Source organism: Macrosteles quadrilineatus, unplaced genomic scaffold (genome assembly GCF_028750875.1).
Source record: "Macrosteles quadrilineatus isolate MER2022 unplaced genomic scaffold, UCM_ALF_1.0 Scaffold_14__1_contigs__length_3811126, whole genome shotgun sequence".
Taxonomy (NCBI): Eukaryota; Metazoa; Arthropoda; class Insecta; order Hemiptera; family Cicadellidae; genus Macrosteles; species Macrosteles quadrilineatus.
Window position 1 is genome coordinate 806,437 of NW_026542607.1, and position 14,543 is coordinate 820,979.

Genomic DNA, 14,543 nt, shown 5'->3' on the forward strand with positions numbered 1-14,543 from the left:
TTTCTTGCCTTATATTATTATTTTTTATTTAGTAAAGACGTCTTCGTCATTTTTGTGAAAACAGGTCAACAACATCAGGGGTTGGTTGTAAGCTGGCATACTATGACTAGAAACCTCAAAATCTTCTTTATTTAGTTGTGCTAGAATACTCTTTTCTATATAGGGAATAAACTATTGCCATATGTCTCATTGAAAGACCTCGACCCAGGACCTATTTCATTTTTCGTTTTGATGCCCCGAGAGAGCAAAAACACCATTCGTAAAACATATATGTAATTGGTATAATTTAAGTAATTTGGTTATAATTCATTTCCATTCTTGCTCCTGAGCTGTAATATTCAATGTGATTTGTGGAGGTTTACATACCTCCGACTAACAGCTCAACTATTTAGTAGGTTGTTTGCACGTTTCGGCTTGTACCCGCCATTGTCAAAACATTGGAACGTTGGAAAAAAATACTTATCATTGTTTACTAATGTCCATAAACTTGTACACACACATACACGAACGAATAAAAAATAGCTTATTCCCTATATGGGAAATTCGCTATGAATAGGCCTACTACAATAAATGCACCTGCAGTCTACAAACTGTTATAGTTTGTTTGCTTATTTTATTTACGGATATGTGTTGGTAAATGTATATTCGTAATAATTTACATAAAAAACTATTTTTTCTTCCCCAAATGGGAATAAATTTAGTCTGCAGGACTGCTGCGGCGGGAGTATTTTGTTGTGTATATAATGTGACAGCAAATCGTTTTAATGGTTTTATAGTGAAATTCTGTTTAGTTTTTGTTATGAATATAAGTTGAATTGGCGTTAATTCATAACTCGCCTCCCGCTCCAAATTCTTGGGTCGCTAGCGGCACGGTAGAAAATTAGTGGGTCGCTAGCGGCACGGGTCGCTTCTGGCACGATCGCTTCTGGCACGACACCCAACCTAGAATCCTAGTTGTGAAGGTGGGATATAAAAAACCAACCCATCCGTCAAAATAAAAACCCAGCTACAGTGGAAGCAATATTTTAAGCTTACTTTTAAACCAATTAAGGATGTAACAGATACCCTGCAAATGGCTCTTGTAGAAAAATGTCTACGCCCTAAAAAATATCACTCAACTGGAAAAATATTTTACTCACAATTTTACCATTGTAAAATGTATCAAGTATGGCACTATGAAACCACAATAAATATTCACCTACTACAGTATAACTGTTAACTATGGCTAGTTTTAAATTTTTTTTTAAACACTGTGTTTTTTTTTTTAAACAGGTGGAAATGCTGCGGTAAAACATCTCTGAGGAAGATAAAACAAGCTAAGCTTAAAGTTGTGTTATGTTGACAGATCAATCCACAACAGGGCTTTTCCAAGAAACTTAATCTTGACAGAATGAAAAGCTTGTCAAGGATAAAGTCAGATTTTGTAAATCTGTCACGAGATGACCGTCCTTCACGATAGGTAATCCTGAAGTTGAGTATACAAGTCTAAAGTCCTGCAGATATTTTTTCATGAAATGGGTAAAAGTAATGCTAAGCTGCACATGTCATATATTTCAGTGATATTTTTGTTAACGGGATTTTTTTGGAAAAATACAGATTTTTCATTGTAGTCGGTATGGAATATCTTAACTACGGAAATTGAGGCTTCCTAATCTCAATTTTGTGAACATTTTTTTAAGAGACACTTAAATTTAACGTTTTTAACTAAAACATATGTCACTTCTGATACCTCTCAAATATCATTTAAACAATTAATTGAAAAGGCTTTCTTGCTTTTCCCTCGAGATTCTTTGGTTCGTACATTGTGGTTTGTGACAAATTTTGTAAGGAATATTCCTAACTTATATGGGGTGCCAAAGTTTTGTGGCGTTTAGATCAATCAGTAAAACATGCAATTTCTTTTTTTTTGTTCTTGTATCACATTTTCTTAAAACTGCATTAGAATGTCAAATAACTACAAAACAGAAACAAAAACAGCTGACTATAATGAAAACCTACCTATATTTCTTACAGGCAAAGTAAATAAAGTGAAAATGTGATCATTCTAGACAAATTACAACTGGATATTTACTTCTGCACCTCTCAGTTAAAAACCACACATTCCCATACATTAAAATATTTTATTTTGTTGTTGATTTTCTTTTCGACTGAAAATTTTTAATATTCAGTTTTATTACAAAACTCTTGGAGTACAGAGGATCCAAGATTGTTAAGCTTACTCAGTATGCAATTTAACTATGCAGCTGGAATTCCTGCAATTGCACTTTAGGGAAATTTCTCTGAGTGTGTTGGATATCTCACTGATTGTAAGATTGGCAACACTGCTTCATTATTAAAACAGTCTGATGTGAAATTTTTATTAAATTTACAAGACCAACATCTAGTTAAACCAAATGAGCTTTAGATTTAATGGCAGAATAAAGTATCCTGTAGCATCAGTCAATGTTGCTAATCTTTATAGATCACTGTTTGAAATGTAATATTCAATTTTTTTCTAATGTAATATTTAATATTAATAAAATCATATTTTCATATTTCTTACAACAGAAAATTAATTCGGAAGTTTTGGTGTTTCGTGTACGGTAATTTTTAAATTGTTAATAAGATGTATTTGTGATTTCCAGGGTTTCAATGCTTTATATCATCCATATATAAAGCCAAAAGTACCCATGAACTTTTGAAATAACTACAAGTCACACCCCCATAAACCATATACTTAAAATGTTCGTCATGACGAGAAACCTTGCCCAATTCTATCCATTTCATAAATTTCCCTATAAGGTCGTAAATGCTTTCCAAAGGGAACTTTCCATATACCTAATGTTAAGAATACCTCAGCTGTACTTATTTTTTTGTTATTCTTTTTATTTATTACCTTATTAAAATCAGGTGTGATTATTTGTTTGTATTACTTTATTCTGTTTTGTTTATTTCAGCTTAACTTAACCAATCAATAGTTTTATTAATACTTATGATGTCAAACGGGGCGAAGCCCGTGGGTAACAGCTAGTTAGCATTAAGCTGCACAATGCAAAGACTTCTTCCAAGTAGTCTTCTCAGAGTTCAAACAAACTAACAAGATAAACTTTTTCTAAGTAGACACTGCTCGATCCCGCACTGAAATCTATGAATGTATATTGGAGGTCGAAATCAATATTGGCAGGCAGACTAGTTGTCATGAAGGTGTGCGGTTTTGTACGATAAATTACATAACAAATTATTACCCTTTGATCATTCCACCTGTTGTATTACCAAGTCTTTATTGTAATGGTAAAGTTAACTTGCTTAGCTCCTGTAGTTAAGCTGTTTAAGGAGGATATTTTTGTATTTTAAGACAAATTCATGCAAAAACATAGTACATTAACAGTAACATTGGTTTGTTTACAGATTGGAATTTCTTTGACAGCTCACTGAAGAGTCCAATTGAGATGTATATAAAACAAAAACATTTGTACCTGTCTCTTTACTAAATAAACAAAGCAAACAATTAACATTCCAACTTATGAATGTAAACAGATAAATTACCATTTACAAATCGTAGTAAAAATAACTCTGATAACGCAGAAAACACCAGAACATTTTATCTGATCAACGCATTTTATTTCGTAACAAATGCATTTTACAAATACAGCGTAGCTTCTGGAACTGATAAGTCATGAAATTATGTGTTTACTGATAAAAGTTACACGTCACGACTTGATCGCTTTGAGAATGAATAAATATTGCTTCAGGGAATTTTTAAAAATAGTTATCAACTTGTGAGAAGTGAGATACAATGGGTTTGGACATTGACCGACTTATAGGTTATGTGAGTAGTCATCATGTTTTCTTCAGGTTTACTAATACTCTTCAGTAATTAATTTTTAAATAATATAAATGTAGAACACTGCAAAAAATTATTTATTATAAGCAAACATTTAGATTTTATCATCCTTCCTGAAGTTAGCTGAAGACAAAGTTTTGATCATGTTCTTCATCTTTGAGCTTTTTTGATAAATGGTCCTGGCTAATGAAACATCTGGTCTTTAGTCAGTAACAAAGCTCACTAAATTCAACACTCATCCTTCTTTGCCATAGTGTTTGATGTATTCTCTTTATTCAACTCAGTAATTTTACGAAGTTTAAAATTATTAACACTAAGTACAACAACATAATCAAAAACTATCGCTGCTCTTCTGGTATTGTACCAAAGAATAAAACCTTACTGAAAATTTATTCTAAGGGATGAAACAAAAACAAATTAAACAATAAACATTTTCCAGGGGGACGATTTCGGCATGACATACCCAAGGAGGATGTTCAAAATTGGCATTAATAAGCTAAAAAAGAGAGGAAAGCTTCCGAAACATCCACACAAGGGATTTCGGGCTGGTTTGAAAAACGCTATGGTTAAGCACCCTCCGTACCTGAAAAGTCAATGGGACGATGAGGTTGATGAGGTGTTCAGTGAGGAACAGGACTTTGACTGGTATCATGATGAAACAGGATCTAACGACCTGCCAGACTTCAGCTATCCAGACTACAAACCTAACTTTGGGCTGAAAGATCGGCTGGGAGATGTAGGAAGCGAGGATGAATTTGGAAGTGATCCTGCTTGGGCGAAAGTTGTTGACCAGGTAATAAAAAAATCAGCTGTTTTTTATCATTGGACTTTGAATAAATAGTACTGGCTAAAACAGCTGATCTTAGTCAGTAACAAGCTAGATAGGTCACTCAATCTATTCTACACTCATCCTTCACCCAAATGCGTCCTCATCTCAATTGGTAATAATAATTACCATATATTAATAATTTGAAATAAGAATGCAATAAGGAAATGGAAATGTACTTATCATATAACTGTGCTGAAGTTTTCAAGCATTTTAGTGGAAAAGTCTAAATTTAAAATTACTATTATTGAAAAGTCACAAATATTAAAATTTTTTTATTAATAATCTATTAATCAGCGTCGATCAAAAATTTGTATTCATTGATATAATATAATCTGCAACGAATGCTAAATAACATCGTACGTAGTTCCAAGTTTTACAATAAATCCGGCTTCTACGCAAATTTTGTCATTTTTAATTATGTTGTCTTCCGCCTCCATTTAAAAAAAAATATTAACTTATGTTCCAAATGTAAAGTCTTTTAAGACATTTTCAATAACCAAAAACCATTATTTCATTTCATTTTTTATAACCTTAAATTATTATTCTCAATTTCAAACTATTTTTTTGTTACGCATGTTGAATTATAGATTATACCATAAAATAATCATGCATTTTTTGTTTTTCATTACAGAAAGCTATAGAAATCAGGAAATGATGTAGAAAAATATCCAAAACATTGTAATGAGCATGAACATGCATCTTGGAATTGAACACAAATTTTCCAAATCATATGGAACTGTTAAGCATATATTATACTTTTTTATTACATAGGCTAGTTAGTTATGTTAAACTATTTACTTCTAGCTTTGATTATTGGATACTGAAGTAAACATCCCATCTTTATGGACCAGTTGTCAGTATTTTTTTTATTAAAAATGAACATAGTTGTGTGAGCCAGTCACAGAACGTGCTAAAGTCTAAATTCCACTGTCTGACTTATTTTTTGTTGCTAACATAGTTGGTGGGCCATAACGGTTGCTTTGGCACACAATAAGTTTTCCATCAGTTTAACTTGGTAAAAAATGTTGTGTATTTTGTTAGAAATTAGTAGCTTAAAGGTCAGCAAAATCTGTTAGTGGCACAGATCAACTATACTATGATTTTGATTAAAAAATTTGTGACAACCATGGGGATGGAATGTCAAGTTGTATCAATAGTCAAAGCTTCTAGAATCTTATACTGAAGTAGACATCCCATATGGACCAGCTGTAGCAAATTTTGTATTTTAAAAACAGTTTATTGAGACAAATCTTTTTTAACCCAAGTAGTTTTTGTGGCACAAAAAATATAGTTTCCAATAAGTTATTCTTTTGATTCGGCTTGTATCAAAATATAGTACATTCAACATACATCAGTCATCCACATCTATGTACTCTTGATGTCTCAATTCAATCGGGTTTGTTTTTTTTCTAAATCTAGTTTCAGTGTTAACATAAATATGGAATGTCTAGTTCAATCCATGGTTAAAGCCAAACAAACGAATTTAACATTATACTTGGTAGGGTGTGTGCATTTAAAGACTGCACTTATACATTTAAAATGTGTGTTATAACTGAATAAATACCACAGGTATTTCTTCCCCAGGCGAAAGAAACATTGCAGTCAACCGATATGCAAGGGTCTACAAACAAAAAGGAAACCATACAGGATGGTTCAAACCAGAAAGAATCTTGGTTCACGAATTTGTTCCATAATCCTATACTCTAATACGAGCAATGTTTGCTTGTATGTATGTATGTATGTATGCTTGCTTGCTTGCTTGCTTGCTTGCACCAAGATCTCGAAAACGGCTCCGACGATTTTCTTCAAATGTTGTAAATAGATTATTTTTGGCCTAAAAACGAGTTTACTACAGTTACAACTGCCAACAAAAATCTAATTACGTAGAAAAACGAAACTGAAAGTCACATTTTTTTAACATTAGTCTTATGGGTTGCTAGGTAACCATCTTGGCTGAATTAAATAACAAGGAAAAAGTAAACAAAAGACTTGTAAGTTGTCTATCCACAGTATACTAGCAAAACAAAATACAGTACAAAAGGAAAAATATCAGTAGTTAGTTTTGAGCAAAGATTATACTGCACATTACTCGATACATTGTAGTCAAGGGTGTATAGAGTGTGGGATCTGTTAATGACGATTAGATTACGGTATCTGCATTCTGAAAATGCTAGGGAAGGGAGGGAAACAGGTCCGCGTCGTAGGAAGTGGTAAAGAAATAGTCAAGGCAAGCTGTCCGGAGTGCGGGAACTGTTTATGACGATTAGGTTAAGGTATTTGCAATCTTAAAATGCTAAGGGAAGGGAGGGAAACAGGTCCGTGACGTAGGAAGTGGTGAAGGAAGTAGTCAAGGTGAGTAGACCAGAGTGTGGGAACTGTTTATGACGATTAGATTAAGGTATCTTCAATCTTAAAATGCTATGGGAAGGGAGGGAAACAGGACCGTGACGTAGGAAGTGGTGAGGGAAGTAGTCAAGGCGAGTAGTCCGGAGTGTGGGAACTGTTTTTGAAGATTAAATTAAGGTATCTGCAATCTTAAAATGCTAAGGGAAGGGAAGGAAACAGGTCCGTGACGTAGGAAGTGGTGAGGGAAATAGTCAAGGCGAGTAGTCCGGAGTGTGGGAACTGTTTATGACGATTATATTAAGGTATCTGCAATTATAAAATGCTATGGGAAGGGAGGGAAACAGGTCCGCAGCGTAGGAAGTGGTGAAGGAAGTAGTCAAGGCGAGTAGTCCGGAGTGTGGGAACCGTTTTTGACGATTATATTAAGGTATCTGCAATCCTAAAATGCTATGGGAAGGGAGGGAAACAGGACCGTGACGTAGGAAGTGGTGAGGGAAGTAGTCAAGGCGAGTAGTCCGGAGTGTGGGAACTGTTTTTGAAGATTAGATTAAGGTATCTGCAATCTTAAAATGCTATGGGAAGGGAGGGAAACAGGTCCGCGACGTAGGAAGTGGTGAAGGAAGTAGTAAAGGCGAGTAGTCCGGAGTGTGGGAACTGTTTATGACGATTAGATTAAGGTATCTTCAATCTTAAAATGCTATGGGAAGGGAGGGAAAACAGGTCCGTGACGTATAAATTAGTGAGGGAATTAGTCAAGGCGAGAAGTCCGGAGTGTGGGAACTGTTTATGACGATTAGATTAAGGTATCTGCAATCTTAAAATGCTAAGGGAAGGGAAGGAAACAGGTCCGTGACGTAGGAAGTGGTGAGGGAAATAGTCAAGGCGAGTAGTCCGGAGTGTGGGAACTGTTTGACGATTATATTAAGGTATCTGCAATCCTAAAATGCTATGGGAAGGGAGGGAAACAGGACCGTGACGTAGGAAGTGGTGAGGGAAGTAGTCAAGGCGAGTAGTCCGGAGTGTTGGAACTGTTTTTGAAGATTAGATTAAGGTATCTGCAATCTTAAAATGCTATGGGAAGGGAGGGAAACAGGTCCGCGACGTAGGAAGTGGTGAAGGAAGTAGTAAAGGCGAGTAGTCCGGAGTGTGGGAACTGTTTATGATGATTAAATTAAGGTATCTGCAATCTTAAAATGCTATGGGAAGGGAAGGAACAGGCCCACGACGTAGGAAGTGGTGAAGGTAGTAGTAAAGGCGAGGAGTGTGGATTTTGGGAATGGATTAATGTACCTGCAATACTAAGACTTACTATACAATACTTACTTGCAATACTTTAATAGGAAACTTATGATTTTACCCGAGCAAAGCTCGGTCCCCAGGTACTTTATTTTAAACAACATAGATTATTTACATAAGTGTATAAAACATAATGATTGTTTTTACTTTTAACCTTATTTATTTATTTCTTGTTGTTTTAATTGTTTGTTATATGATTTTTTATGTTTGTAACAACCTGTTTTAAGGTAAATAAATAACGTTTGCTACAGCTTATTGTTTTTTTTTTTCAAGTTTTACTCTCAAAATAGTGAATAGTTTATTATTTAACTTTTGGTCTATGATTTCAAAGAAAATGTAAAAGAGTTATCAATTACTTTTTTGTGAAAAATATTTGATTTTACAAGATGGGTGGTATATTTTGTAATTGTTGGAATCACATCAACATTTAGATGAAATTCAATGTTAGTTGGTAAAAGCTTGAAAAAACAATAAATAAGATAGCTATTACTCTACTATAGCTATTAGTACAAGTATGTCGGCCCACTCGTGCCAGTTGAGTTCTGTGACTAAGATGTTAGTGCTTGCTCGCCCTGAAAATGGCTAACAGTTATATGACTGAAATTCCGTTACTTTCTGTACATAGTGTACGTAACCAAATGACACGGTTGAACCCCGAAGACCAAGATTTTATATTTAAATTTATATAGTTATAATTATTACCTTATTGTTTAAGTGCATAATGCCACTTTAAAACCGAACCTCGATTAGCATATAAGGTTAAATCAAATTTTAACTTTGACAAATCAGTTAGTATTAGCTTAAGTTTTTAAAAGGGTAACTAAACAAATATTCACAATAATTTGGAATATTGTAGTACATTTTTAAATTTCTATCCCAACACTAGCATTGTAACATTTAAAAAAATTATCCCATCGGTAACATCAATTTGATTTTAAGAAACTAAGTGTAAAAAGTTAATTAGTATGAATAAAAAACGAGTAAAAAGTAAAAAGGATAGATTCTCAGCGTTTAAAATGTGTCAGTGTGTGCCAAGAAGAGTGACAAAATGTAGTACAAAAAATAACCTATGATATTTTGAAAACACTTTTACAAGCACAAACCTAAAATAATTTAAATTCTCAATCATTCAAAATATGAATAATTACAGGGATCCAACTCATAAATTTCTCCCCCTTTCCCTTTAATAACATATTTCCTGTCACACCCTATTTTGAGGTTTGGCCACATAATTAGGTATCTTAATTGATCTGTTGTGTCGCTTACTAATCATTTAAATCAGTGGCTTTTAGGAGATTAGAAAAGGGTTGGTCTCCATTACAAAATAACCAATTTGAACCCAAACAAGATTAAATTGTGGTTAATTGTTTGGGCTGGTAATCAATTCCACTGAATTGAAAAACAACGTTATAGCATTGACTATATTAGTAACATCATTATTATTATGTAGATCCAGGTAGAACCTAACTGTATTGAACATAGATATTGAAATATGCAGATACATTATTTTGGCTTTGGTGTTTTGAGTCTTTTATCATGTTTCTTTGTGGTTTATAGGTTTATCCTAAGAACAACTTTTATTTGTTTACTCCTTGAGTAATTTTACTTGTGTTACAAGATAGAAAAAACTAATCACTCATGGAATTTTGAAATATTATACTGTAATCAAAACTTAACTTAAATTGAGGAAATGCAAAATAACTGTTCTGCTTAACATATATAAAATTACAAGGTAATGTGTAAACAAAATTATAAGGGACATAAATCACTTTACATACTACCTATCCCCAGAGGCAATTTCCCATGGTGGCTCAAAAAAGAGGGGCCTGGAGGCAGAGCCTCCAGCCAGTTAAAGGGAGTACTATCGGAAGGGATATTTGGACATTTTTTTGATATTTTATGGTGGATTAAGGCCCTTCTCATTTTTAAATGACTAGTTAACCTGTTGCTCGAATTCAAGCAATTGATATGTATTACAGGCATTATTTTAAAACGAATAACAGTCATAATTTCTGAGGACTTTAATAGATTTGACTCAAAGATTACCGTGGATCGGAGACAGAAGCCAGGTAACATAAACCTTATTAGTGCTAATTTTAACGATCCAATGGCCAACCATCATCAAAGATTATGGAAATACTCAAAATGTATATAACAGATTGATGTAATCAACATTTCTTTTAAATATATTATCATCTTTCAAAAGCTGATCTTGTTTTTATTTGTGTTTTCTACAAATAGCCTTACTCATAGCCGCATTAGGTTGTCCATAATAACGATTACAAATTCTAAAAAAACATTATTTCTATTTCTTCTCCTTGGTGGTGTTCTATGACTTTCCTTATGTTTCCATAGTTTGCAAATAGGCTCTTTCAATGATTAATAAGAAATACAGCACAGTGTTAATTCAGTTTTCTTTTTAGTATATCAAATTATCCAGGCTCTCTCGCTTTTTCTATTGTAATATTTACGCCAACCCAAATTCAAATAGTAAATATTTCATTTCAACCAAGTCAGTAATAGTTATTTGTGCAACTAGTGAGAAAAGTGAGCAATTGACTCACTCGAGAGAAATCCTTACTCACGAGCCGTAGGCGAGTGAGGTATGGTTTCTCGAGTGAGGCAATTGTACTTTGAACTCGAGTTGCACATTATACTTTTCCTACAGTTACCATAAAACAAATAAATTGGTGAAGAAACATAACCTATTTTTACACAGAAGTGAACTTTTAATATAACATTTAACGTGAAGTGACAAATACAACAGTACAACAGCTGACCAGCTGATTTACAGCCAGTGGACGTTGCCTGCATGTTACGCTCTCACTATTTCGTGCCTTCACGTTGCAAATCTGGAGTGAGACAAAGTAATTAGAGTGAGACAATGTTAACATTGTCTCACTGATGAGCGAATTGGCCACTTTGCTTTCTCAAATCAGTGAGAGAACATGTACATTGTTAGATAACTGTAGGAAAAGGTTTGTTTCTAGCAAACTGTTAAATTATCAAACTTATTGACTGTTTACAATTAACATATGTTCTTCTTCTCACTTTTAACTTCTGGCAACAGCTGCAGTTTCATAACAATGATTGTTTCCATGTTAATCTTATGGAGAAACTAGCTGTACGGGGCTTTGCCCCGTTTAACTTCACAAGTGAGCTCGTTCGCATGGCTCAATCACGTCCTGGTTGAAGTTCGTTCGCTACGCTCACTCACCTTTAGGTTGGAGCTCGTTCGCTTCGCTCACTTGCCTTCAGGTTAGCTCGTTCGCTACGCTAACTCGCTTCCAGGTTGAAGTTTGTTCGCTACGTTCACTCACCTTTTGGTTGCAAATTGGCTGTAGTCATAAATTTAAAAACATAATAGTGCTGCACCCTGTTGGTAATCCGTGTAACTTTAATGCTATTGAACATCATAGAACAGAATCAACTTGTTTAATTGAAACAGTTGTTAAGAAATATCTTTTAAATATGAAAAATCATAAGGTTAACATGGGAAACTCCAGAGCCATTGGGGCAGAGCCCGAAAGCCCGATCAGAATAAAAACTACTTAGTTTTCCTATTTCAAAACCATGCTATTTCAGGGGGTGAGGGACACACCCTGATCATTTCAAACCTCTTTTTATAGATCTGCAAATTCAAACTGCAGTAAATTTGTTCATTTATGATCTGATTGTTTATATATTAAAAAACCCTGAATATCTTCAATTTAATAATCACAGTCACAACACTCGTTTTAAAAATACTGCGCTGTTAGAATCCCATCGTCTTAGTAAAACTAGTAATTGCCACATAATTTTATCAATTAAAGTGTATAATTCAGTAAAAAATAATATAAATTTTCATTCAATTAACAAATTTAAGGCTATGTTTTATAATTATCTACTTCAGAACCCTTTTTATAGTCTGGATGATTATTTTAAACTGGGAGAAATTGTCCTTTAGTTTGGTTTTAATTTCAGTTAAGAATGTGAATGGAGTTGAATGTTAATTGTAATATTTGGCCTGTAAGAGTATTTTGTTGTTTATTTTAAGACTTGGTTTGAAAACTGCAAATAGACTCTGTCAATGATATGTAAATGTATCCTTATGGCAAATAAAGATTGATTGATTGATTGATTGATTTAATGCCCAAAGAATCGGTGTACCGAATTTCAGCCTCCTAGGTAAATGGGAAGTGGGAGAATTAGTGATGAGTGAGTGAGTGAGTGAGTCAGTGAGTCAGTGAGGGCTTTGCCTTTTATATATTTAGATACGTAACTTTAAAGGGCCCCAGGGCCTCACTCTATAATTATTTCCTTAAAAAGAAAGTTTTCTACACAACTTCACTTTACACTCTTTCCAATGACACCAAAAACATGTCAATCGGTTCAGTAGTTTCGGAGGAGTAATTGTCACAAAAAACCTGCCTGCGTATTAAATAAGTTTAGATTTTGTTAGGACGATAAAAATCCTGACTACTACTACACTACTATTGAACAGCTACTGTTGTTAAAATCCAAATGCATTATAAATAATAAACTATGACCAAGGTTTAAGGTTTCCAACCTGTTTACACTTTATTAGTAAACTTGTCTGGTATATTTGGATTTTTATTAGTTTAATTATTGGCACCCAATATTTTTTCCTAAAATTTATAGCGCTGTGACACTGTCCCTATAGTAGGTACCTAGAGGAAAATATTTTCTTGTCATTGTCAAATGACAACTGAATCCAGAATTTACTTCAAGTCTTTAGAGTTACCTAAACCCAATTTGATTTATCATATTTTGATGAGTGTATTAACAATCATATTGCTTCCTGAATCAAACTCGTAAATTAATCATCACAGGAAGGAGCTAGATACTATGGACATAACTCATTAAACTCATAGAAATCAAGTGGATTAATTCCTCTGTTGTTCATAATTAAATACAATTTACCTGATATTTTGTGTCCTTTCAAATACCGCATTTTCAGGCAGGGCCGGTTTAACCCATACGCGAACTACGCGGCCGCATATGGCGCCACGAAAAAGTGGCGCCGTGGCGCCAACGGAAATTTTTTTTGCATGAATAACGTAATTTTGTTTATTTTTGCTCAGAGTTCAAGTATTCAAAGCACCACAATAAAGGCATTTATTCTGTTTGTACCAACAGCACTTAACAATTTTGTATATTTGTACAGCACTACAACTCAAGGACTCAATGCCATTTGCAGTTTCGATTTGAACTGAGCTAACGCTCGGCAGTCGGCAGCGTCAGCGCCAGCGCGGCACCTATGGGTTTCATTTCATGACTCATGCTCGAGATAAACAAGCGCGCAGCGCCACTTGTCACAACAAGAAACTTCCCCTTTCTTTCACTCCTTTCTGCCTCTGATCCTATAGCAGAGCACTACGTTGTATTGCACTCTTTTAGTTGTATACGTAGTAGGCCTATACCGTATCGGTATCGTATTGGCATTGATTTGATGATTCATGATTGTTGATAAGCGAATTATTACGAGTGTTTTAAGTTTAATTTATAATTAGCGCATTAAATAAAAAGAAAGTATAAACTGAATAAATGAGTAAAACATATTGCGAGCCGAAACTATGAAAACAATGGCAGAAAAAAAGAAACTGTCTAGCACTTATCATAGAAAGCGTAAGGCGAATTTGGAAGAGGAAGAAAAAAAAGCCAAATCAATGAGTAGACTTTTGTAGAAATCATCTGGTGGCGAGTCTAGTCAGCCCAAAGAAGTCACGGTAGAAGACGGCAATGACGTAGGTATTTATTTATTTATTTTCCAAGGAAAGATTAAAACAAGCAGCTGATCACAAACGACAAACATTACGTCATTGCCGTCTTCTATCGTGACGTCATGCTTGACGAGCATTAAATTACGGCCTGTTTTTTTAGTGTGTCCTTGGTTTTGCTATAGTTTATATGATGAGTAAAAGTGTATAAATGTCACATTTCTGCGAATAATAAACAGCCTTCTATTGCAAGTTAGTATTCTTCTACCTAAACTTATAAAAAAAATTTCTTCCCAAAATTATTGGGAAAAAATTTACAAATACGGTTAAGTTATGTTCATGGGTTTGGGGGGGGGGGAATTCTAAGTGGCGCTGATTCGGGTGTTCGCTTAACTCTGAAAAATTCCTAGAACCGGGCCTGTTTTCAGGAAATCTTTTGGTGATGTCTGATTCAACTGATCATAACATCACACATACAGTTTTACACTGAAAAGTTTCAAGGACAAAAGGAACTGTAGAAAATACTTAG

General features: G+C 34.2%; 1 protein-coding gene across 1 annotated transcript; it reads left to right on the forward strand.

The window, feature by feature from the left end:
• Positions 1-3,747: 3,747 nt before the first annotated feature.
• Positions 3,748-5,307, forward strand: LOC129005013 (uncharacterized). The gene is made up of 3 exons (XM_054433761.1): positions 3,748-3,808; positions 4,263-4,616; positions 5,284-5,307. The coding sequence occupies exons 1-3, from the start codon at positions 3,776-3,778 to the stop codon at positions 5,305-5,307; spliced, it is 411 nt and encodes a 136-aa protein (XP_054289736.1). The 5' UTR covers positions 3,748-3,775.
• The last annotated feature ends 9,236 nt before the right edge of the window (positions 5,308-14,543 follow it).